Genomic DNA, 27,913 nt, shown 5'->3' on the forward strand with positions numbered 1-27,913 from the left:
ACTTATGCATGCTAAATTTAAAATTCTGCAAAATTAGAAGATTCAAAAACATTCCATTGCTACAATGGAAAACATTTGAAGAAATTATGTAAACATAGCTTTGATAAATCATTTGAGTTATATTTCCCTCAATAACAATCTCGGCACAATAATTTTTAAAAAGCAGCTTTTTCCGTGATGCTTACAAAATTCATCCCAGTGATGATTTATCTTGCAGGTTATCAAGAATTAAATTTTGCTGACAAGTTTTAAACATTTTGGAGGGAGCAGTTCTTTGATTCATGTGTGAATGTTGATTGAAGTCAAGTGTTTATTTTACAGTACGCACCAGACCCCCAAACCCACAAATCATTTAACAGAAGAATACATGCCATAATTCAGTAGACTCCAGTTACATGGTACATAATGGTACTTTGCTTAAGATCAATAGGGATAATAAACATGGCTTTGTGCATGGAAAATCATGTCTCACTAACTTGATTGAGTCTTTGAAGAGGTGACAAAGAAAAGTGATGAAGACAGAATGATAGATGTCATCTATATGGACTTCAGCAAAGTGTTAGACAAGGTTCTGCATGTTAGACTGGTTAGTAAGGTTAGATCACATGGGATCCAGTGGGACCTTGCCAATTAGATACAGAATTAGCTTGAAGATAGGAAAAGAGGGTAGTGGTAGAGGTTTTTGGATTTGAGGCCTGTGACGAGTGGTGTGCCACAAGGATCATTGCAGGTTCCACTGGTTTTGTCATTTATATAAATGATTTGATTTGAATGTAGGAGGCATGGTTAATGAGTTTGCGGATGACACCAAAATAGGTGGTGTAGTGAAGAAGATGATCTTTGAGTACAATGGGACTGTGTTCAGATGGACTGATGAGCCGAGAAGTGGCAGATGGAGTTTAATTTAGATAAATGTGAAATCTTGCATTTTGGGAAGGCAAACTAGGACAGGACGTAAACAGTTAGTGGTAACTCCCTGGGGAGTGTTACCGAACAAAGAGACCTTGGGGTGTAGGTGCATGATTCTTTGAAAGTGGAGTTGCAGGTGGACAGGGTGTTGAAGAAGGTTTTTGGCACACTTGCTTTTATTGGTCAGAACATTGAGTATAGTAATGTCATGTGACGACAGTACAGTACATTGCTGAGGCCACTTTTAGAATACTGCATACAATTCTGGTTTTCCTTCTATAGGAAGGATGTTGTTAAACTTGAGAGGGTGCAGAAATGCTTTACAAGGATGTTACTAGGACTGGAGGGTTTGAGTTATGAAGAGAGGTTAAATAGGCTGGGGCTTTTATCCCTGGAGTGTTGATGGCTGAGAGGTGTCATTTTAAGACGTTTATGAAATCATGAAGAGCATGGATAGTGTAAATAACCAAGGTGTTTTTCCTAAAGTGGGGAATCCAAAACTTGAGGGCATAGCTTTAAGGTGAGAGGAGAAATATTTTAAAAAGACCCGAGGGGTAGCTTTTTCACACAGAGACTGATGTCTATGGAATGAGGTGCCAGAGGAAGTGGCGACAGGAACAATTACGACATTTAAAAGGCACCTTGATGGGTATCTGAATAGGGTTTAGAAAGATATGGACCAAATGCTGGTAAGTGGGGCTAAGTCAGATTGGTTGTCTTGTCAGCATGGTTGAGTTGACCGGATTGCCTGTTTCTGTGCTGTATGAGTCTATGAGTATGAGCATAATTATAGGCATTTATCACTCTCAGTTTTTATTTTAGTTTCTTCTTCCTTCATTCTTTTTAAAATTAATATGAATTATGAAGACAATGATTGCTGTATTTTTTCATCAATATGATGAATTTCCTATTTGAGCTACTCAATCAGTCACAGAAGTGAACCCCTAAATGTTTTTTTTGCTTTTAAAAAATATAGAAATCTGAGGTCATGACCCAGATTTTGTGGTCAGTACAAAGTAAGTACGATTGCTACTGACCTCGAAGAACTCTACCTGCAACGATCTAATGAGCTCTATGGAGTAGTTTTCAATCTTCTCCTCTCAAAATTCATTCTGACACCATATGTAATATCCAGTGGCAGTGATGTCATCGGGTGGGCTAAACATACACTCAACTCATATTGAAGAATTCTCACAAACAGCAAAGCACTTGGTAACAACAGGCGTTATCATTAACCTTTTGTAGTTTTGCAGGAAACAAACAAAAGATTGGGCCATCCAGATGAGATGAAGGTCAAAGCTGAAATACCACAAACTTAAAAGTAATTCAGTTTTTTTATTTTAATAATTTTGGAGTCATTATCATGGAATGAAAATATTTAATATCTGCGTAAAATGCAATTAGTTTTGAAGGGCCAGAGAAATCAATTTTTTTCTGTAATTCCAAATTAGTTCACCATTTAAAGAAAATACCCATTTACAGTTAATTCAGCAAGGCAAAACAGTTTCAAAGCGTGGCACTCTAGGTAGCAGTTGTCCCGGTCAGATCCAAATTGAGACGACCTGAATGTTGTCTGGAGTCCATGGGAAATACAGTTTCAAAGATTTTCAAAGCATAAATAATTGGGTAAAAATATTGAAGTTCTGATCAATTCTGTTGTCTGTGTTCTCAATTTGAAAGTACTTCAACAACACATTTCATGAAGCAGGTAAATCATTGGCAACAATGTATATGTTTAACTGCTCATTTTGCGATGCCAAAAATTGTTTTCAGTTTGACAGAACAGTGATGACGACTCCTGACAGTTTTGTCATCAGAACACCACCTCAGTTCTACAGAGTATTATACTGTTTTTCAGCACTGTATCTTGAAAATATTTTGCATTTGAAGGGGAACAGATCACGTTCATTCAAACAATTTCAAGGTTTAAAGGTTAGGTTATGTGACTAAATTGCATAATTTTTGCTTGTATTCTCTTGAATTTAGAAAGCTAAAGGGTGATCTAATCAAGGGTTTAAGTGATTTGGTAGGTTAGATGTGGAGGACTGTTTTTAATGCTGCCCTACCAATGAGGTTTGATGTCTGGGCATTGTTAAGTCCAGTGGGAAGAGCCTACTTGCCATTAATTGCCCACTTAAGGGCTTACCCTACTACTGCTACAATTTAACTATAAGTGACAGAGGCCCCATGCCAAATGACCAGTTCCAAAGTTCTCCTCCATAGCCTTCAATCACCGCCCCAACCTCCTCATTGGGACCTGCCAGTTTGGCACATTAACAATATCCCAAACTCTTCATTGCTCCATTAGGAATGTAGTATGTATGTTGAATGTGGGCTGAAAATGTGTTGCTGGAAAAGCGCAGCAGGTCAGGCACCATCCAAGGAGCAGGAGAATCGACGTTTCGGGCATGAGCCCTTCTTCCTCTTATCGAGTATAAGAGCTAACATGTCATGTTAATATTGTACAATACTTTGGTTCAGCTGCATTTAGAATACTGTGTACAATTCTGGTCGCCACATTACGAAAAGGATGTGGACACTTTGGAGAGGGTGCAGAGAAGGTTTATGAGGATGTTGCTTTGCATGGAAGGTGCTAGCTATGAAGAGAGTTGAGTAGATTAGGATCATTTTCATTAGGAAAAAGGAGATTGGGGGGGGACCTGATTGAGATCTACAAAATCATGAAGGGTATAAACAGGGTGGATAGAGATAAACATTTTCCCAGGTTGAGGGATTCCTGAAGAAGGGCTCATGCCCGAAACGTCGATTCTCCTGCTCCTTGGATGCTGCGCTTTTCCAGCAACACATTTTCAGCTCTGATCTCCAGCATCTGCAGTCCTCACTTTATCCTGTATGTTAAATGTGGTTTGATGACAGCACCTTGCAGTTCTCCTTACTTCCATATGACTTCCTGCTGTTCTTGCCCCACCCCTTACTTTCCTACTGTTCTCCTCACTCCTCTGCTCACCTGACACTCTCTTCACTCCTCATGCTCTTCTGCCACTCTCTTCACTCTTTTCTCTCTCTCCCTGCTTCCTTGTTGCTCCCCTCACTTCACATTCTTCCCTCATTCCCCATTCTCCCTGCCCCTCTTTTGAAATCCCCGTTCCCCTGCTGTTCGTTTCAGTACCAATTGTTCCCTGCTACTCTCCTTGTACTTCTTGCTTCACTGCTATTGTCTTTACTATTTTTACTCCTCCCTGATGTCGTAGAGTCATAGAGATATACAGCATGGAAACAGACCCTTCGGTCCAACCTGTCTATAGTGAACAGATATCCCAACCCAATCTAGACCCACCTGCCAGCACCCGACTCATATCCCTTGAAACTTCTCCTATTCATATACCCATCCAGTTACATTTTACATTTTAAATGTTGCAATTGTATCAGCCTCCAGCACTTTCTCTGGCAGCTCATTCCAAATACATACCACCCTCTGTGTGAAAAAACTGTCTCTTAAGTCTCTTTTATATCTATCCCCTCTCACCGTAAACCTATACCCTCAAGTTCTGGACTCCACAACTTCTGTATCCAAATGGCTAGTTCTCCTGTATTCCATGAGACCTAACCTTGCTAACCAGTCTCCCATGGAGAACCTTATCGAACGCCTTACTGCAGTCCATATAGATCATATCTACCGCTCTGCCCTCATGTCTTGCTTTCCTGCCATTCTTTCATCCTACTGCTCTCCTACCTTCGCATATCCCTTGTTCCCCATCACTGTCTTAGCTTCCCTTGCTCTCTCTGCCACTCTCTTCACTTCCTCTGTTCTTTCCTCTCTCTACACATGCTCATTCCCCTCCCCACCCCACTGCTTACTTTCCCTCTCCATCTCTCTTCCAGAAATGAACCAGCAATGAAGTATTACAGTGGAAATGGGGACGGGGTGAGGGATCATAGGGGAGTGGGGAAGATAGACCACTGGTGAGGGGCCATGGAGTAGGAGGGAAGGTGGTCCAGTGGTGAGGAGCCACAGGAGAGTGGGGAAAATGGTCCAGCAGTGAGGGGCCTTGGGGAAGTGGGGAAGATAGTCCAGTGGTGAAGGGCCCTGGGAGAGTGAGGAATGTGTGCAGGGGAGTGTGTTGAGGGGCCATGGGGGAGTGGGGAGTTTGTTCTATGGTGCCATGGATGTGGCAAGAGCTGTAAGGAGAAGTGAAGGAGTTAAGAGAGTGCTTTGAACTTGCAGCAACTGAGATTTCAGGTTGTACATTGCCATAAGCAGTTGGAGAAACTGTAATTTTGGCAGTTGCCGGAATGTGAGGGCTGTTTTCTTCTTTGTGTTGGTGGTGATATGTTGGTATTTGACACTAATGCTTTGGATACTGAACTTTGTTAACTTTGGATATGTGTGGTCCATTGCTTTTTGCTAAGCCATTGTTCGACACTATTTGAATTTCCAAATCGCAACATAATTGACATTAGTTGGATTTAGTTGTCATTTCCTGCTTTACTGGCACATTGGTGTTATCATGGTATTGTATATCATGATTTCATTTCAAATAGGTTTAGTGAGTGGTGAATGATTCTAGGCAAGTAAGGGTAGGAGAAAAAAGTGAAGCATTCTTTGATCCTTGAATCAGTGTCAAGTTTGAAGATTGACCTTAGTTCACTGGGAGAGGTGTTAGGAATGCCAATCTGGCATATTTTACAGTGAAGTACCAATCTAGTAAAGTTGGATCAGAGGGTCACATGCCTGCTGGAAAAAGCTGACTGCGGACTGTGTTCTTACAGCAAAACGATCATGGAAAATGTAGGCACCATCCCAGTTAAGATTGATGGTGAGCAACCATGCAACAAGCAGGAGGAAGATGTTTCATGAATATTTCAGTCATTGACCATGATAGAACCCAGTAAAAGATCAGCTGAATTTTTCGCAAGCACTTTCTGGGGAAAAAAAAGCTGAATACCATTCTGCCTCCTCCTGAGAATGCCAACTCAAATGTTGGTATGAATTTAAAGGGGTGCAGCAAGATGTTGTAGAAGAGGTTGCTATGAGGATGTGGAGTGACAAATGAGTTAGCTTTTGTGGAATTGATGATTTAATTAGTATTTAGATGTGGTTAAATGGAAAAGGCAACTTTTAAAAATGGTTATTTTACATTTAAAATCTGTAGACCTAAAAGTAGTTGAAGATGACCTATAGTTCTGTAGCTTACCTGATACATACCACATATGCTCAAGTAATAATGAATCTCATGTAAAAGTCGAACCCCTATTTTTGGCCAAATAACCTGGAATTTTCCACAAATCTCATGTAAAAGTCGACTCTAGTTCTTCACAGTGAGAGGGGAAAGATATAAAAGAGACATAAGGGGCATCTTTTTCACACAGAAGGTGGTATGGGTATGGAATGAGCTGCCAGAGGAAGTGGTGGAGGCTGGTACAATTGCAACATTTAAGAGGCATTTGGATGGGTATATGAATAGGAAGGGTTTGGAGGGATATGGGCCGGGTGCTGGCAGATGGGACTAGATTGGGTTGGGATGTCTGGACAGGTCGGCATGGACAGGTTGGACTGAAGGGTCTGTTTCTATGCTGTACATCTCTATGACTCTATACCAGATCAACATTTATGAGTCAGTGGGCTGGCCATCACGTCCCGCTCCGCTCCCAGTCTTCTAGTCCACTGGCTGCTAAGTTCGACTCCGGGCTTTCAGAACTACTGTAATTTGTTTTCTTTTCTTTGTTCTCTAGATCATTTGGGCTTCTGCTAATGATACGGTATGAATTTTGACAGGCAAGAATTTCAGCCCCTCAAAATTAGGATCCATGAAATAGTCAACCCCATAAATTTCTCCTTAAAAAGTAGTCAAAACAATTAGACTGTTACTCAAGTATATACGGTAACATATTGTAAGCTAGTAGGTTTTCTGTCATATGAGCTTAATTTTAGTATTTGGTTCTTTGAAAGTACAGGTAGTTCTCCTATAATGCTGTAGTTACATTCCAGCAAAACCTCGCTTAATTGACAGAAGTAATGGGGCTTATGGGAAAAGTGGGGTGAGGAGCAGACCAACAAAAAATATCACTCACGATCGCTTAAAAATCACCAAAAAGTTAAATGCAAAGTATAGCGCAGCTTGAATGAAGGTTGAACTCATACTTATTAATGAAACCAAAGTAAATTTAACTCAACACATTTAAAAAAAAGGAAGCTGCTCTCTGTACAGTACCTCTCACAGAAAGCTGCTCTGTTGGCAGCTGACATCAGCACAGAATAGCATGAAGGCCAGTGCTGACAGCGTGCATGTATACAAGGGAGCAGAGACTTTGGCGCGGACACCGGAGCATGCTTCAAATGGCACAGAGATCTTGGTGCGGACATTAGTGCCTGTGCAGAATGAAGCGCGCAAACTGTTGCTATCTCAGTTGATGGTGCTACTGGACAAGTCAGAACCCAGAATGAAACCTGATTTGATAGATTATTGTTTTCTTCTTTTTAGACACATAGTGGGCATTCATGATGGTACAAAGTTTCTTTTAAAATCAGAACAGAAATTTATTGTACAAAAGATAAAAATGCGAGTAAACAAACCAAGCTATCAAGATATAGAACACAGTTTGAAAGACCTTAAAGCACACAATAAGGCAAATCTTGTTTCCTGACACTATCCATTACAGACACAAATATGAAGTAATTATCTATGTCAAATGTTTTTAGGTTCAATTTAACTGATCTAACTTATTCTTTCCAGTTCTTTACATGCATACTTTAAAATCTGAGAGCTTAAAATTTCTCAGCTTCTTATAAATTTTGAATCAGACACTCCTGCTTCAGAAGTTAAATGAATTAAACTTTACACTGAAGTAGCTGTTTTCCCTGAACTGTTCTGTACTCCTTTCTGTGAGAGAAACCATATTTACTTCTGACCCCAATCGGATCTCCTCTCAAAGTTTTCACGCTTTGGGATATCTTAGCTAAAATAAATCGTTGGTTATCCTGAACCAAAAAAACAAGCGAATTACCTTAAATGTTTACCCTAACTGTCGTAAACCATTATAATAAAAAAGTCATCCATTAACATTCCAACACATCCCTATTCTCTGACACATATTGGTTCGGTTCATGTTCAGAAGGTTTGTGTGATCTAGATATTTTTTTCTAAAAAAACTTTCTGAAGGGTAATTAAATCCATACGACCAAATCTCAAAATAATGTTAATACAGCAAACATTTTATTATCCAGCATCTATGGGACGAGGAGTGTGCTGGTTGATCAAATATCCCAGATAATTAAGATCCAAACGATCAATGTAAAAACACACACTGAGTAATAGAAATGAATTGTAGGGTATATACACATCACTAATATACATTGTGGGCAGCACGGTGGCACAGTGGTTAGCACTGCTGCCTCACAGCGCCAGAGACCCGGGTTCAATTCCTGCCTCAGGCGACTGACTGTGTGGAGTTTGCACGTTCTCCCTGTGTCTGCGTGGGTTTCCTCCCACAGTCCAAAGATGTGTAGCTCAGGTGAATTGGCCATGCTAAATTGCCCGTAGTGGTAGGTAAGGGGTAAATGTAGGGGTATGGGTGGGTTGCCCTTCGGCGGGTTGGTGTGGACTTGTTGGGCCGAAGGGTCTGTTTCCACACTGTAATTTAATCTAATCAATACATTATTTTCAGCATAAATTACTTAAATAATAATGTGAGTTTGCCTTAAATAAACAGAGAGCATTCTCACTCGCAACCTCAACTAACTGCTCAGATGTCACAGTAGATTGCGATATTTGAGGAGAAATTGATTTGAAATTGAATCAACTGTAGATATTTCATGTAGCCATTTGATTGAACAATTATATTTACATTGAGATAAATAAACTAAAAAGCTGTAATATTTGACAGTACACTACAGCAAATGCCATGAAATTTGAGGTCTGTAATTTTAGTCAGTTTATAGAGTGTACCAGTTCAAAAGGTGCCGGTTAAAACAAAGTTTGTTGCATTTGTGTATTGCACTCCACTCAGCATTATCTGTAATGTTGGCACAAACATAAAAGGCAAACTTCAATTTCCAACATCCTCAATGAAATTTAGATATTTTATATTGGAATTTGTTTTGAAATTCATTTGACAGAGTTTTGTGAAACAGGTGGGATATGTTTGGAAAATTCCTTTAATCTGTTTGTTTCTTTCTATGTTTGGAGCATTGTGGAAGAGCTTGGAAGATATGTGAACAACTTCTGAACATTTCCCTCTTCCTCTGTTAATTTACTTTGAGTAACAAAGTTTTTGCAGAATCCTGACCTTCTGCAACAAAGATTTGTTTTGGCTAGATTGCAGTGGTTTATCTGACAGACCTTTCTAAAACAAGATAGAGACTACTTTTTTTTATAATTTGTCACTGTACTTTTCAGTCTGAGTGGCTTCCAAAGTTCAAGTATTGTCTCAAATGTGCGAAATCTGGAATGACAGAGGATTGACTTTGAAGTGTGGAAGGACTCTGAATCCAAAATAGTTACCTGTTAGCAAAAAGAGGATCATCTTGTTGAAACTTTTACAGTGAATGCAGTCTTCTGAAAAAGATTAATTTTGTTGGATTCATTGGGCGGCACAGTGGTTAGCACTGGTGCCTCATAGTGCAAGAGAGCTGGGTTCATTTGTAGCCTTGTATGACTGTGTGGAGTTTCATATTCTCCCTATGTCTGTGTGTGTTTCCTTCCATGGTCCAAAAATGTGAAGAATAGGTGGTTTGGCCATGGGAAATGTGGGGGGGGGGGGCGATAAGATGAAGGTCTGGATCTGGTTGGGATGTTCTTCGGAGGGTTTGTGCAGACTCGATGGGCCTCTGTCTGCACTACAGGGATTCTATGATATGATTCTGTGATTCATTTGTATCACTGTTGTAATTAGTCACTGTCTTTTGTGGCTATATACCACTCTGTTGTACTGTTAATACTAAACATGGTATATCAAAGAAAATAGATTAATTACATTTTAACATGTAATGTTCACAGGTCCATTTCAGGCCTGCAGTATGTGGAGGGGAATGTAATAAAAATTTCAAATTTTGCTGTTGTAGAGAAATTGCTCATCTGTAAGTGGCTAAAAGCATATTAAGTAATGTAAAGAATAACAATAATAAACTTGGTGCTAAATAATTACTAGTATGTTGTACATTTTACAGCAGTGTTAGTTGAACCTTGACTCTTCATTAAAGTTAGATCTGAAGTAGGTTTTTAGGCAGAAAATATTTCTGAAGCACAGAATTTTGTTAGTTATTCATAGTTGGCCATTATGGCTAATGTAAATGTGAAAAAATGCTTGTTCAAATTGAACCAAAAGAACTTCCTGAAGGTCCAATCATCTATCTTTGAACTCCTCCCTGCAACAAGCCACAGTACGACAATTATCCTTGACACCAACTTAGCAGAAAAGCCAAAGATATGAGACAGCACGATGTTCACACAATATGTTCTAAAAATACGAGCAGGGAACCAGAATAGCCATTTGACCTTTTGAGGCTGGTCAGCTGTCCAATAAGATAATGACTGATATGATTTGACTTCCGCTCTACTTTTCTGCGCAACGCCAATAATCTTTCATTACCTTAGTTATCAAGAGTTTATCTACCTCTACCTTAGAGATATTTAAAAACTCTGCATCCATTGCTTTTTGAAGAAGTGAATTCGAAAGACTCTGATTCCTCTGATCAGAAATCTTGCCCCATGTCTCTTTCCTTCCCCAAGGCAATCACAATACAAATGGACACTAGTTTTCAAGTTGAGGCACATTCACCAACACTAAACTCAGCCATGTGTGACATATTGTGTAATGCAATGCAGTAGGTGAACTAATAACATAAGGTAACTGTAAAACAGCTGCAAATTAAAGAAAAAAATATAGCTGAGGAACCGAGCTGCACCAGTGTTACCTCCTTACAATTTTCTTTGGATGGACTAAATCCCAAAAGGGAAAATTGCACAAAAACCATAACTAGAAAATGGATATGAAACCCAAAACATGTAAAAGCTCCCAAATACCACTTCTGTCTTCATCATGCTGTAAGCTATGAACTATCATAAAACAGCTGCACTTTTCATTAGCAACTGATGTCATATAGGAATTCATGTACAAATAAAGAACCCAGCAATTGCCCGAGAGATCAGAAAAGCCTTGGAGGCTAAATTGTAGAGCAGCAATTAGTCATGGGTTGGCAATGGGCATTGAATACTTCTGCCTTAGCAATTGTGATCTGTGCTTAAGAAATGAAAATATGATGAAGCATTGCTTCTTTTTCTTTGTCAGATATTCATATATATATAATATAATGTCAACCTTACAAATTTTCCCGTACAAATTTTTTAATGATTCAGTGATGCAGCCAGATGGTTTACTCCAGTTTCCATGCTGAAGACAAAATGAAATCTATCGTAGGAGAGATGGCCTCTGTTGGAAAGATGAAATTTTGAGAACTAGTAGCTAGTATTATAATATTTGCTGATAATGAGTCAGAATCCTGAAGAAAAGTACAATTTTTGTTAAGAAACTGGCGACTACAGTCTCATTTGTTTTACTTCCAGTTTCATATAAACTAGCAACACAGCTGTCACTGTCTGAAAGGATTTTGAATAGTTCTTTTAATATAATAGATTTATATTAGAGTAAAAAGCCAGTTTCTGTGTATTATCCTTTGTCATTTAATCTGCCTCTCTCTAGCCTGTTACTTAGCTAATCCTCTATCCATGCTAATGTATAATTCACAACGTCATCAACTCTTGTACCTCCCTTTATGTACCCTATGTGTTGCATTTTCAATAAGCTGTAATAAATTTGATGAACACTGTAAACTTTCACAAAATCATGTTGACACTGCCCAATTGTGATTTTTCTAAATATCCTCCTATTGTGTTTTTAATATGCTTGAGCATTTTCCCAATAATAGATATTTGACTGTCTGGCCTTTAGTTTACATCTACTTCAAACTGACTCCCACAGCTACCTTGACTACACCACCTCCCACCCCCCTCCTGTAAAAATGCTATTCCTTACTCCTAATTTCTCCGCCTCCGAAACATTTGCTTCTAGGAGGATCAATTCCATCCAGAACATCCCAGATGGCCTCCGACTTCAGGGACCACAATTTCCCCTTCCATGTGATTAACAATGCCCTCCAGCACATCTCCTCCACTTCTCACATCTCTGCCCTTGAACCCTACTCCTCTAACTGCAACAAGAATAGAACAACCGTGGTCCTCACCTTCCACCTTAGTAACGTCTAGATACAACGCATCATCCTCTGTCATTTATGCCACCTACAGTCAGATCTCATCCCTTTGAGCATTCCTCTCAGACCATTCCCTCCGCGACTCCCTCGTTAGTTTCCCCCCCCCACCATCCCACCCAGCAACCTACCCTCCACCCCCAGCACCATCCTTTGCCACCGCAAGAGGTGTAAAACCTGTGCCCACACCTCCCCCCTCATCTCCATCCAAGGCCCCAAAGGATCCTTCCACATCTGGCAGAGTTTTTCCTGCACATCCAAACATCTCATCAACTGTGTCCACTGTTCTCGATGTGGTCTCCTCTACATTGGGGAGACAGGACGCCAATTTGTGAAATGTTTCAGAGAATATCTCCAGGTCACACGCACTAAACAACCCTACCGCTTTGAAGCCAACCACTTCAACTCTCCCTCCCACTCCACCAAGGACATGTAAATCCTGGACCGCCTCCACAGCCAAATCCTAGCCATCTGACAACTGGCAGAAGAACACTTCATCTTCCGCCTTGGGACTGTCCAACCACGTACAATCAATGTCGATTTCACCAGTTTCCTCAGCGCCCACCCCTCAACCTTATCACAGATCCAACCCAGCACTGCCATTTTGAACTGTCCCACCTGTCCATCTTCCTCCCCCCCCCCCCCCCATCTGCCCCACCCTCCGCTCTGACCTATCACTATCACCTCCAATTTCATCTACTTATCACATTCCTATCTACCTACTTCCTGCCCCCCCCCGCCCATTTATCTCTCGGCCTCCTTTCCTCCCCCCCCACACCTGATGAAGGGCTTATGCTCGAAATGTCGACTCTCCTGCTCCTCAGATGCTGCCTGACCATCTGTGATTTTCCAGTGCCACACATTTTGACTCTGATCTCCAGCATCTGCAGTCCTCACCTTCTGGCATTTAGTTGCTGCCTGCTATCTGTTGTCCTCCATTCTTGAATATTGTTATTACATTTGCTATTTTTCAATCCAGTAGGACACTTTTAGAATATAGGAAATTTTTGGACAATGACTACCACAATCAACTAGCTCTGCAGCCACTTTCTTTAAGCCACTGGGTTGCAGGCTGCCAGGTCCAATAGCCTTGTAAGCACTAAGTTCCATCACTTTTCCAAGTATTTTCTGTTTAGTAATTATTTTAAATTCCTCCACTTTCTTTTTCCTGTTAATTTTCTACTATTCTTAGGATTATTTTTGTGATTTCTGCTGTCCAAACAGATGCAAAAGAAACTCTACCATTTTCATTGTTTCCCATTATTAGTTTTTCAGTCTGACCCTCTAAGACACCTCTAATGCTTACTTTAGGTATTTTGTTCCATGTACTTGTAGAAGCTCTTAATGTATTTTATCATTCCACTTTAACCAACCTTGATATCTTCGTGCCCTCTTAATTGCATTTCTTTAAATTTACACAATCATAGAATCAGTCTAAAAATAAAGTACTGTGGATTCTGTAAATGAAATAAAACCAGAAAATGCTGGAGAAACTCAGCAAGCCTGGAAGAATTCATGGAGAGAGAAACAGGGTTAATGTTTTGAGTCAAAAGACTTCTACTGAACTGAATCATTCGGGTGCAGATGAAAATCATTTGGCTCATTGTGTCTGTACTAGCTCGACAAATGAGCAATGCACCACATACCAATTTCCCGCCTTCTCCCAATATCTTTGGTTGCCATTTCTTTGCAAATAACAATCTAATTATCTTCTTAATGCCACATTTCTGGCAGTGAATTTAAGACCCCTAATCACCTGTTGCGTGAAAAGGTTTCCCTCCAATCACCTTTGCTTTTTTTTAACTGATTACTTTAAATCTATACCCTGTCATTTTTGATTTTTCTTACAAGGGAGCATTTTCTCCCTATCAACTCTGTATGGAGTTTTCAGGACATCAAATACTTTTACCAGATCTCCTCTCATTTTTTTCTTGGGAAAACAATTCCAATCTCTCCAATCTATCATGATAACTGAAATTCCTCAAGCTGGAATCATTTTCACAAATCTCATTACACTGTCTTCAATGCCTTTCCATGTTTATCTTGTGAAATATATGTTGCTTTTTAAAAAAAAATGTCCAAGGTTCCAAGAGAAAAGAACTGTAAACCTAGTTCGCAATGCTGTACTTTCAACTCTGTTCTCTCTTTAAAAGAAAACAAATTTGTTTGGTTACACTTGGATGACTTTGATTCTCTCAAATGCTGCTGAAAAATGTGATCCAAAATGTTAAAAAAAGCTGGTTGCACCTGGCATGAAGTGACCAGTCTAAGTGAATTTTGATGTCTGCTGTGGGAAATAAATTTGACATTTATTCAGTGGGATGTTGGTATTGATCCATATTTGACATAGTATGAAGTAGAATTAAGTCCTGTTCTGCACCTGCTTGCTATATTTGCTTGGATATGACTACTTAATTGTGACAAGTGAAGTTATGTAATTTTGCAACACTGAATTCTGGATGAACATAAATCATCAATAGCAAGAAACTGAACAATGTAAACAAATTTATGCTTAATTCTGGTTTGTGCATAAGATTTGATATGTACCTCAAAAAGAATATACATATTCAGCATTTGTTTATATTTAAATCTAGTTCATCAATATCTGTCAAAATGAAATGTAAATAATTCATTAACATTGACTTTTAGCATCACAATGTTTGTAGACTATGATGATTTTAAACTGAGTCTTTGAGTTTGTGGTTTTGTGGCTACAATTCATGCCAAATATGCTTAGGTGGATATCAGTGTAGTATTTGCAATAAAAAATATCAGGTTGCTAACTCTGAAACAATGTGGAAGTTCTTCTCTGGATGATATATCATGCTGAATTAAGCACAGTGTAACTTTAACGAAAGTAATTTTCTTGTCACATATTAGATTTAGTGCAAATAAATTGGCAAACTGGGACATTCTACTTTGTATGCATGATTGCTAACTTGGAGAAATAAATTTAAAATGTCTTGCTTGGGGGCTTTATTTGACAAACGTAAATTGCTATGAAGTGTTTAATTTCATAATCTCTTTAGTTCATGACTATGCAGAGACAGATATTGTTAAGTGTGTTACCATGACTAAACAATGATATATTTTTAGTTATAAAATATATTCAGTAACATTAAATGAAATATTTTATGCACATATAGCAGAACAAGACTGATCTCTATCACCTTGAATTTAAAAATTGTTGCAAGAAAATTACTATATCTTTCCCTGAAAATGTTTTGCAAAATCATCTTAAAAACATGCTGTTCTACCATTTTTAAGTTTCAAGATAATTAATTCTTTTTATTTACATCTTTATAAGAGACAGTGCTAACTATTCATTTTTGATATGTTCAGTGATTCTCGTGATTATTAGATAATTTATTGAATATTTTTCAAATTCTTCAACTAGTTCAGAACCAAAATCATTCTCTGGTAAATCATTAGCGTTAAGTTCAAGCTGTGATTTAAAAATCAATGCAACTGGATAGGGATCTCAGAAAGACTTTGCTTCTTGCAGATTTTTTTTCATACTCTCTTTTTCTGTTTCTTTTGCTTTTCTTGTTTTTTGTCTTATATTCAGGTTTCTGGTTTTCTCTGCTGCATGGCTTTGCCTGATAGGGTTTTGTTTTACTGCCTTTTAACTGAGATGAGAGGAGTACACTGTGTCCTACTATTACGTGGGCCTCGACATAAATGCAACTTTTTATCTGTCCCCTGATATTGTCAGTTCTATGTTTTTTTCTGTATTAAACATAAAATATAAAGATCTATAAACCAAGTTAGCTAATAAAAAAAGCTTGTTCAAGATGCAGCATTAAGGATTCTTTTGGGTGCTGTTCAGGAGAGCAGACTTGGCCACAGCTCCAGATACCACACTGGCCTTGTAACAAGAGGTTTCTCAAAAACACCGGAGCCAGGCTGGGAGACTGCCTATCCTTCTCCATACTGGCCAACTGAAAAATCCAAACAATCTGCAAAGCTGCAACCTAACAGTGGTAAACTCAGGCAGGATGTGTGCAGTAAGCAAGCAGCTATCCCAAGACATTTGATTTTCAAGAAATGCCTTGTTAGAAAATTGTGTTTCACTGTTCTTTCACTGACCTCTTTATTTAAAAAAAATCCCAGGTAACTCCTAAATCTTAAAATTCAGGTCAAAGATTATTAAATATGAAGCCACAGTAACACTTGGCACTTGCTTGACTAATCCCTCTCTGTGCTTACAGTTCCTATGCCTAGATGGTACTTGATATCATCTAGATCAAAACAGTCTGATTGATTGGAACTAATTCACAAATATTCAGTTTCTCTTTCACTGATGCTGAGTCCTAGCAGAGTGTACCAACAACAAGCCCACTGCAAAAAATCACCAAGGCTTCTTAATTGGTACCTTCCAATCATCTAGAAGGACAAGGGCAGTATATAACTGGGGACACCACCACTTGCAAGTTCCCCGCAAAGGCACTGGGCATCTTGACTTGGAAATATATCAATGACAATGAAGGATGTCCTGGAACTCCCTTCCTAATGCTTCAACAAATGGTCAGCAGTGGTTCAAGAAGGCAGCTCATCACCTCATGAACAACAAGAGATGGATAATTAATGGTTGGACAGCTAGTGACACCCACTTTATAGAGGTTTATAAAATCGTGAAGGGTATGGATAGGGTAAGTAGACAAGGTCTTTTCCCCAGGGTGGTGGAGACTAAAACTAGAGGGCATAAATATTAGGTGAGGGGAACAGATTTAAAAGGGACCCGAGAGGTAACGCTTTCATGCAGAATGTTTCTGCGTGTGTGGAATGAGCTGCCAGAGGAAGTGGTGGAGGCTGGTACAATTACAGTGTTTTAAAGGCATCTGGATGGATATATGAATAAGAAGGCTTTAGGGGGATATGGACCAAATGATGGCAAATAGGGCAAGATATGTTTAGGATATTTGGTTGGCATAGATGAGTTGGATCAAACGGTCTGTTTTTGTGCTGGACATCTCTCTGACTCTATAAACTTTTTTTAATTGTACTATTATGAAAGCCCTTCACATTTTTCCTGAAGTGGGATGCACAGAATTAGCTGCAATATGCTAATTCAGGCCAAAGCAAGGTTTTATGAAGGTGATTCATAATTTCTTTCCTTTTTGTACTCCATCCTCTATTTATGACCTAGTAATGTTTTAACCACTGTTTCAACCTATCCTATCATAATTAACGATTTGTATGAATGTAATCGCAGGTCATTATGTTCCTGCATCATTTTTAGAATTATTCCATTTAGTTATGCAATGAAGGGAGAAAAACAACACCAACCATCTTCTCAAAAGCAATTATTGATGGGCAACAAACGATGGCAATATCTGTGATGCTCACGTCCCATGAATAAATTTTAAAAAGCACTCCATTATTTTTTCATGTAAGTCACAGAGGCCTGCTTTTGCAAAACCTATCAATTGTTTTAATCCAGTTTTATCATTGTTGTCTTAGTGTACCTGCCGGAATGACATGGTGAAGATATCTATGGACATCTTTGTAGAAAAATTTCAACCAAGCAGGTACACGCTGTGGAAACAAGGGAAGGACATTCAAACTATTGATCACACAAAACCTACTCCAGAATCAACTCCTGAGTTGGAGGCTTGGCAGAAACAAAGAAAGGCTACACCAAGAAAATCTGGAATGTCTTTGAGGAGGTAATGTCAGCTCATTCAACTCATCATTCAAGTGGAGATGTGCAATATGTATCAGTTATGGAATTAAAATTTTTCAGATTCAATTAATTTGATTTTAAGCGGGGCTAACTAAGTTTGTCACTCTTCAAATTTTCTTTAACGGACTTTGCTTTATAAATTTACTGTATTTCAACCAGTGTGTAATTACTTTGCAAACATTAAATATGTAACTTGAAAATATTCATTACCAGCCATTAATGTTTGAAACCTTAGCATGTGTTAGAATGTATCTGTTCTAAGATATTATAGACATGTTTTAATACAGAATTGCCAATAGCAATGAATAGATACAATTCAATGCTAAATCATTTTTAATTTATTTATTCATGTGACCATGTGGCATTGCCAGCTAGGCCAGCACTTATTCTCCATCCCTAATTGCCCATAAGGTAGTTGAGTCAACTACATTGCTGTGGGTCTGGAGTCACATAAAGGCCAAACCAGGTAATGATGGCAGTTTCCTTCCCTAAGTCTTTTTGACAGCTGGAGATGGATTTGTGGTCATCATTTGACCTTAATTCCTGATTTTTAATTTAATTCACATTCTGCCATCTGCCATGGTGGTATTTGTATCCATATCTCTGATAATACCACCAAGCTGTTGCCACCGCTGGATTATTTAGTGAGGGAGAAAGTTTGTATGAGTATAGATACATAAAATCCAACCTGATTGTCATATCTTCTTCAGTCTCTATCAGTTGCGAACTCGATCTAAAAAGCCAAAATCTCTAGAAGATGAAACAACATCAAGCAAACCTGTGCCTAAAGAAGCAACTACAACTGAAGCATTTAATAATGCTATAAATGTTAAAGAAGAGCCCAGGAACGGGGCACAGAAAGAACAGACTAGCAATACAGAAGTAACGAGTACTGAAGAAGATAGTGTTGAGGCAATCCAGTTGGATCAGAAACTGTTGGATAAAGCTCAGTTGCTTGGTAAGACAGATTGGCTTTTCCTTCTCCTTTTATTAACAGTTCAAAGCCAAGAATCATCAGTAGAAATTAGAATATAGAGTTATCTGTTTCATAATGCCTTTTGGCTGACTATATAAATGTTCTGAATATGACTGTCATTTTCACTGTGTTGGTGACTCATCATAGGAATGGGTATAAGGTCTCTGATTGCTTTATTATTAGGTCCTGAGTTTTTTTTTAATCTGAGAAGCAGTTAGCGTGCTGGAGTTGGCGTTACTGTTGTTTAGTCAACTGCAGGAAAGTGAACCATATGGTTTGCTTTTGACTATATCCTATCCTAGAAATACACATTACTGGATGCTGGATAATGACAAGGTCAAGATTGCATTGTTTAATACAGTTCAATAAACTCTTATACTCCCAACAGAGTTCTGGACAACTCAGATTCCAGAGTGAAATCTAGCTCGATAGATTATTAGTTTAAATATTTGGAATTTATTACTATAGTGGTTAGTCACTGAATATATTGACATGAAGCTGCAAATGTTCTTAAACAAATAATGCAAATTTATTACACATTGAAAATGAAACAAACACAGCTACATGTCCCAGACAGTTCATAAGAATCTTAATGTAAACAGTAAAACAAAGTTCCAACCTGTTTCCTGATAATGTCTCTTCTACATCCTTAAATCTCAGAGAAATAGCAATCCTATCTTGACTAATTCCTGATTTATCTGTAAAGTTTTCCTTCTTAGACTGCTGAGGTGTTCTTACGGTTGATTTCCCATTCTCCTGCTTGGACTGGTGATCTGAACTTTGTTTTGGTTCTGACAAGTTAAAAACGTGTATTCAAGCTCTCATAGCTAAGAGACTCTACAAACTAAAATCCTTCTGCTAGGGTCTACCTGTTCAGAACTGAATTTCTGCTTCTTCTGAATTGAGGTCCAAATAAAAACTCAAAGTCTGTTTTCTCTGTCTGTAATAAACTCAGCAGTATTTATAGATTAGTTTTTTTTAGATTTTTAGATTCTCTACCGTATGGAAACAGGCCCAACAAGTCCACACCGCCCCTCCGAAGAGAAACCCACCCAAACCCATTCCCCAACCCTATATTTACCCCTGACTAACGTACCTAACACTGTGGGCAATTTAGCATGGCCAATTCACCTGACCTGCACAACTTTGGATTGTGGGGGGGAAACTGGAGCATCCGGAGGAAACCCACGCAGACACGGGGAGAATGTGCAAACTCTACACAGGCAGGCGGGAATCGAACCCAGGACCCTGATGCTGTGAGGCAGCATGCTAACCACTGAGCCACCGTGCCGCCCCATCAATTATATTCCATCAATATTCCATCAATTACCACCGTAAGTAACCAGCCAGACACTTTGCATACTTTCTTGGAAATAATGTTTTAGGTCACAATTCAAAATGAATATCCTGATTTTTTAAAAACAATTTATATTCTCAGAACTGAAACCAATGTCCATCTACCTCTCTTTGAACGATCTAAATTCAAAAATAATAATAAACTAATTTATTACAAAACCTGTTAACACTTGATTGAAGGACAATCATTTGAACAAGGTGGTGCAGGACCATTGTCATTTGTATAGCTATATCCCTTCATAAGTTGTCGTTCAATAGTTAAGTAAAGGGTTAAAATGTAGAGAGCAAATTCAGAGATGATGTTTATAGGAATCAGTACTGATTAGTGATTTGTGTTCATGGAAGTGTTTGACTGGATTTATAACATCAGGAGCCTTAGTAAAACTGAAATCACTTGGTATTAGGGGCACTCTGCAGTTGTTGGAGTCATGCTTAGCTTAAAGGAAGACGTTTGTAGTTGCTAGAGGACAGTCATTTCGGGCCAGGGTATTGCTAGAGTTCCTTCAAGTAGCATCCTGGGCCCAATCATCTTCAACTGCTTCATCCTTGACGTTTCCCTGTTATGAGGTAAGAAGTGGTCATGTTAGTAAACTGTTGCACAATGTTCAGCACCATTTGTAACTCTTCAAATACTGGAACCATTAGTATCTGAATGCAGCAAGACCTAGACATTATACAAGCTTGGGCTGGTAAATGGCAAGTGATATTCATGTCACACACGTGCCAGATCATAACTGCCTGCTGCAGAAGAGAATCGAAATATCTCCCTTCAACAATTCAAAAGCGTCACCATCATTGAATCCTTCTACATCAGCACCTTGGGAGTTAACATAGACCAGAAACTTAACTGAATTTAAAAGTGAACTGAAAGTCAGCAGACAGAACTGCAATAGTTGTGTCTGAAGACAAAAAGCATACAACTGAGGTTTTTGGTAGCAGATAGGTTAAAATGGCTGAGGTGTGCAAGGTGTTCTTCATGATGGAAATGATATGTAATTAGCAACTTAGGTCAAGGTCAAATGGAGTTGTTATCAGTCCACTTAAACCTGCTGGACAATGGTAGGGAATAATAATGATTGTTCAGTGAGACTTGAAGAGGAACCTTTCCACCCTCTCACTGTTAACTGTAGAAATTACACCTTGTTGATTACACAGAGGCAGTGAAAGGATCAAAAGAGGTGAAAGGTTGAAGCTGGATGTCTTCACTGGAACTTGATGCTGTGTCATCAAGGGGCACCAGCACTTTGGAGGTGGGGTAAGAATGGTCAGGATACATCCACAGGGAAATGCAGAGACAGAAGTGTTTGACAGATGCATATTTTTCACATTACTAGCAAAGATTGGCTTTAAGTTACTTTCAAAAGTAAGTAAGGAATATTTTCTTTTAGTTGCTTCTTGTCACTGTTAAAGCACTGCTGAGGTCTGTTTGATTACTAAAATCATGACATATGCAATTCCTTAAGGTTGGAATGCTGTCTTTAATGGAATGCTGGCTAAAGTACTTACCTGTTTAAACTTTACACAGTCTGCTTCTATTAATGAGCCAGAATGCTGAGGACGTTGTTTTGAGAGATAGTCTCACGTTTTGGCCTAAGTGATTAAGTGAGTAAAGTTCTGCTGAAAGATTGACTGCATGAGCATAGAAATAATGAATTTCGCATGGATTACTGAATTTTTGTTTGTGTTAAGGGAAATCAGTAATCTGAAGTTGAAATCTGACCAGCAATCCAAATTATAATCCACATTTTACGATTTCAGTATCATAGATGTTAATGGTGGAGTGTTTCTAATATTGGAATAAGTTGTGTAGCAAAACAATGAAACTCTGAGCATTCTGTTTAAAATTTCATTGTATTTTTCCAAAAGTTGCATTCGGGTTTCTAATTTTTTTTTGATAATTTTTATTTCTGTTAGTCACTATTTACATTACTGTTTAGTCTGCTGAAAAATTTCCATTGCTACATGTTTACATCAGTTTAATATAGAGTGCTTTGCTGTTCCTCATTGTTGGGGATAGAAAAGAAATATGCAATTGAAGGCTCGCTTGTATCGGCCCAAATTAAGGATTGCACCACACGAACCTTGAGTTATTGACTCTGTATTCATGAGCTCACAGGGAGAGACAAGTCGACCGAATGGTCACAAGTCCTTCCGCTGAGATACCGAAAGTTGCATGATTATATAGGTTACAATCATTTAACAATTAGCGAACTGTTAATCGTAGGATAAGGTGAGTTTAGGCACTTTGCCCAGTCACTAGCCTCAGTCGCATAGTGTCTGGACAGTGCTAGTTAGTAGCTGATAAGCAAGTTTCAGTATACAATAGGTTCTTGTAAAAGAAGAGCATTCCCATGCGGGAAAAGACTTAATTATCAGGTATTAGTACAGCTTCAAAGTCAACTACCTCACTGAGCCTGGGAATGTATGAGCTTTGCAAGCAGACACCAACATTAGATTCAAAATGGTTTCCAAGCTTTTAGTATGTGACAAAATGGTTGCTTTGGTTATAACAAATCTCCCACACATATGATGACCTTTGTTTGACAACCTTTCCTCCCACTTGAATTTTCTTTCTTTTTTTCAGTTTACTGGCATAAAGCTTTGAGTTCTAAATTCACCACCTGTTCCTGTTTCAATATTAACGATTTGTGGGCAGCACGGTGGCACAGTGGTTAGCACTGCTGCCTCGCAGCGCCAGAGACCCGGGTTCAATTCCCGCCTCAGGCGACTGACTGTGTGGAGTTTGCACATTCTCCCTGTGTCTGCGTGGGTTTCCTCCGGGTGCTCCGGTTTCCTCCCACACTCCAAAGATGTGCAAGTCAGGTGAATTGGCCATGTTAAATTGCCCGTAGTGTTAGGTAAAGGGGTAAATGTCGGGGTATGGGTGGGTTACGCTTCGGCGGGTCGGTGTGGACTTGTTGGGCCGAAGGGCCTGTTTCCACACTGTAAGTAATCTAATCTAATCTAATCTAATCTAATCAGATGCTGTAAACAATTTACTATATCTGATCATTTCCTCAAAATGTGAAGTTTACATCTAGGATGAGAATGAAATGTTTTCTGTAATATCAATAATTTTGAAACTCATGGTAAATTTCATAGATTGCTGCCTTCAAGCAGGCTCAGTTATGTATGGGCAACAGCATAATGGATGGTTTGGAATGCAATATAATTGTAGGCAACCCTTTTGTTATTTGGAACATGATTCAAATTGTTGAAAGGCCAAATTCTGCAAAAGTAGCAATTGACTTTACCATTTGTTTACATTTTATAAAGCTTCTGATGGACTTACTAAGCCTGAATGAGCATACAGTTGATGAATATATTAATGATTGAGATACATGGATATATAATGCTTAAAAGGGTAATTTTTCTTGGCATGTACATGCCAAATGGCAGTTATTCATTGCCTATTGGCATATATTTGTACGGCTTTAGAGATTGTTAAACTACGTGACTGAATGTAATTGTATATACAAGTAAGTTCAAGTTCAGAATGATGAACATTACACCCCATTGATGATATTAGGTATAAAAATTGATGAGGTAATCAACATTTGGTCATATTTCACTTACCATTTAGAACAAAAGAACCCAAGGTAATATTTCAGCCATTTATGATGAATCAAACACTTGCTCATTTGCTAATTTTTTTCAAATATATTTCCATCTTACTTCCCACTGTAGCTTTAGATTGATCTCAGCACACATTTTTTGAAGCCTAATAGCTTGGTGGCATATCATCACTGTAAAAAAAATTGAGATTTGCATCAAAGATTTTTTTTAATAATTTAACTTAAATGGCTTGTGTGGAACTTAAACACTAGAATGCGTCTATTTTCTCCAGAGGACTTGTTTCTGTGTTGCATATATGTAGATGTGAGTACATGTTGAAACAAGTTATAGTTTTGCTGAGAAAAAGTACATTTGTTTAACTGGCACTTTCTCCACAGCAGCGATTCATTATTTTTCCACAAGCTCACTGTCTTCTCATACAGAGTTAAACATTATTTTTCATTCATTTTACTTCCAAATTGTCCTGATGAGTGCAAGACGAAAAGCTTTGTCAAAATGTCATCTTTTCAGCACTCCTCCAAATGTAATAGTATTGGATCGGATAAATAAAGGTGTGATATGCTCACATTTATTTGATACCAAGAATTTAAAACATGTGATTCTCATGTATTTGATTCTCATGTATTCTGCATTATTAGACTGTGACACATTTACCTTCCAGCCAAACAAACAGATTGCAGTTACAAATCGATCCACTCTGATTTTACTTCACTTCAACATCACTTTCATCTATCCAGCCATTTGAAATTTTACATGTGTCTGCTTTAACCGTTAACCATGGAAGTAAAATTTATGTTCTGAAAGAAAGGCGAATAAGGTTCTTTTTGCTGTCTGTTCCAACTTTTGAATCTGTGGAACCTTATTCTTGATTTTTCAACTACTGGGGATAGTCTACTTTGTCCCAATCTGTCATAATTTCAAGTACTTTTATTGATTACGTTTTTTGAGGAAGTTACCAAAAAGATTGATGATGACAGAGCAGTATATGTTGTTTAATTTGATTTTAGTAAAGCCTTCGACAAAATTCCACCTGGTAGACTAACTAGTAAAGATCGGCCTACATGGGATTCAGGGTGAGCTTGCCAATTGGATTCATTATTGGCTGAATGGCAGGAGATAGCGAGTGATGGGGTGGAGGGTTGCTTATCAGACTGGAGGCCTGTCGCCAGCAGTGTTCCACAGAGGTTGGGTCTTGGTCCTCTTGATTGGCATTTATTTGGATGAGAATATAGAACATATGGTTGGTAAGTTTGTGGTGGCACAATAGACAGCGAAGAAGGTTTTCTAAGATTACAAAGGGATCGTGATCAAATGGGTCAATGGGCTGAAAAATGGCAGATGGAGTTTAATTTGGATAAATATGATATATTGCATTTTGGAACAACAAACAAGGGGAGGACTTATGTAAATAATGGTAGGACCTTGGGTAGTGTTGTAGAACAGAGCGACCTACGGATGCACGTGCATAATTCTTTGAAGTTTGCATCACATATAGACAGGTGGTTAAAAAGACATTTGGCATGCTTGCCTTCATTGCTTCGTCTTTTGAGTATAGGAGTTGGGAAGTCATGTTGAGGTTGTACAGGACATTAGCCAGGCCTCTTCTGGAATACTGTGTCCAATTCTGATTGCTCAGTTACAGGAAGGATATAATGAAACTGGAGAGGGTTCAGAAGGGATTTACCAAGATGTTGCTGGGTATGGAAGGTTTGAGATATAAAGAAAAGCTAGATACGTTAGGACCTTTTTCATTGGAGTATAAGAGATTGAGAGATTACCTAATAGACGTTTATAAAGTAATGAGGGGTATAGATGGAGTTAATGGTAGTTGTCTTTCCTCTAGGATGGGGAATTTCAAGAGTAGGGGGCATATTTTTAAGGTGAGAGGAGAAAGATTTAAAAAATACATGAGAATCAAATGTTTTCTGTGGTTCACGTGTAGAATAAACTTCCTGAGGAAGTGGTGGATGTGGGTACAATTACATTTAAATAATAACATGAATAGGAAAGATTTGAAGGATATGGACAAGGAGCAGGCAGGTAGGACTAGTTTAGTTTAGGATTATGTTCGGCTGGACCAGTTGGATCGAAGGGTCTATTTCCATGCTGAAGGACTCAATGACTCTATAATTACAAAGGTAATCTCTAGATTACTAACTAAGCTGAATGAAAACTGGCAAAGGGACACACAGATTAGAGGTTTAAACATTTAGCTGAAAGAGTGCCTGGGATAAAGGAACCTAATTTTGTTGGGCATCAGAACCAGAACTGGAGAAAAATGGAACTATTTTATTGTGATGCGCAACATTTAAGCTGAGTTGGTATCAGTGTCTTGGAAAGTCAAATAACCAAGATGGTTAATAAGACTTTAAGCTAGTAACATGGAGAAAAGGTCAGATAAGGGTAAATTTTAAAATTTAAGGGAAGGTCAAGTTGTAGAGCAGAGTCGTGATCTGAGTAAAATCTTGTGTTAGGAAGGAAGAGTTTTAAGCCATCATCAAGGAGATCAGTGACTACGTCTTCACCAGATAAAAATGACAAAGTTAAAATTGGGGTTTCTATCTCTGGTTGTAGCCTGATCTAGTTCGGGATCTATTCCAAGATATTGATGTTTAGAAAAGATGGACAAAATGGAAAATGAGGTGGGTTAGTTTTGATAATGGATGAAATAAAAGCAGCAATGAGAATGAATCTTGCCAAGAAAATCAAAACGTTTAACCTGTAAAACTGGAGTTAAGAAATAACAATGGACAGTAAACACTGATGGGTGTAGTTTTTAAGCATACCAATGTTGGAGAGGGATAAATCAGGGATTTGGAGGTGTATGTAATAAGGGTAATATAATTGTTCTTTAATATTGTTCTAGACTAGTCAAACAAAATTGAGAAAAAAAAAATTGGAAGATAAGTTAACTGCATGCTTTCAAGGCTAGAACCTACAATCGGCCATTTGGAACATCACTGAACAATTAGTGTCAGCAGTAAAATCACTGAAGAGTCCCATCTTTCCCAGGGAAATTATATATGAAAAATCTGTTAGTGTGATTTGATGATGTAACTGGCATAAATGGGAACTATTAGAGATGTGGTAAATGTTCATACTTTAAAAATAATATGGAGGACCCAGTGTTGGAAAAATCACACAACACCAGGTTATAGTAGGGGGCATATAAACACCAGGTTTATTTAGAAGCACTAGCTTTCGGAGCACTGCTCCTTCATCAGGTGGTTGTGGAGTGTAAGATCATAAGACACAGAATTTTCAGAAAGATTGCAGTTACATATTGAAATGATAAATTGAACAAACCTGGATTGTTGAATCTTTCATCTTTTAGAATGTGTTGCAAGTTTTTGTTCATTAATATGTAAATCCCTACTTCTAAGTAATCTCGAAATGACTTAAGGTTTTATAACAAAAGGTGACATCTCTGCTCAGCGAATGCATTAAAGGTGTGAGGTTAGAGTCTGTCTGTATCCCAGTGTCAAGTCACACTGGCTCTATTTCCTCTTCAGGACAACATCCCCACAACACCGTATAACTCTTGTCATGTCAATCACTGCAAGACATGTCAGAGTGTTGGCACGTTTATCACCATTACCCATGGGGACACCACCCACCGTTTTTGCAGCAGGTACTCATGTGATTCAGCCAACGTGGTCTATCTCATACGCTGCAGGCGAGGATGCCCTGAGGCATGGTACATTGGCGAGACCAAGCAGACGCTACAACAACAGATGAATGGACACCGCACAACAATCAACAGACAGAGGTGCTCCCTCCCAATAGGGGATCACTTCAATGATCAGGGACAGTTGGCCTCGGATGTTTGGGTGACCATCCTCTAAGGTGGACTTCAGGATAGACAACAATGCAAAGTAGCCGAATGAAGGGTGATAGCCAAGTCTGGTACCCATGAGGATGGCCTCAACTGGAATGTTGGGTTCATGTCACACTACAGGTCACTACACCTCTCACACACAATCACGCGCACACAATCACGCGCACACAAACACACAGACACAATCACTCTCACAATCACACAGTCGCTCACACAGTCGCTCACACAGTCGCTCACACAGTCGCTCACACAGTCGCACACATTCGCTCACACAGTCACATACACAAACAGACGCACAATCTCTCACACGCATGATCACACAATCACTCACACACAATCACTCACACA

At 38.7% G+C, this 27,913-nt stretch overlaps 1 protein-coding gene across 3 annotated transcripts in view; it reads left to right on the forward strand.

The window, feature by feature from the left end:
- LOC122562270 (lysine-specific demethylase 4C-like) overlaps positions 1–27,913 on the forward strand; it is a 424,780-nt gene that overhangs the window by 184,312 nt on the left and 212,555 nt on the right. For all 3 annotated transcript variants that reach the window (XM_043715046.2, XM_087996635.1, XM_043715065.2), the window contains 2 exons: positions 17,597–17,802; positions 18,530–18,777. In XM_043715046.2, the coding sequence (XP_043570981.1) occupies positions 17,597–17,802; positions 18,530–18,777 (454 nt within the window). The remainder of the gene's footprint in view (positions 1–17,596; positions 17,803–18,529; positions 18,778–27,913) is intronic.

This window comes from Chiloscyllium plagiosum, unplaced genomic scaffold (assembly GCF_037043375.1).
Source record: "Chiloscyllium plagiosum isolate Xiang-an unplaced genomic scaffold, Cpla_swu_hap1 HiC_scaffold_2, whole genome shotgun sequence".
Classification (NCBI taxonomy): domain Eukaryota; kingdom Metazoa; phylum Chordata; class Chondrichthyes; order Orectolobiformes; family Hemiscylliidae; genus Chiloscyllium; species Chiloscyllium plagiosum.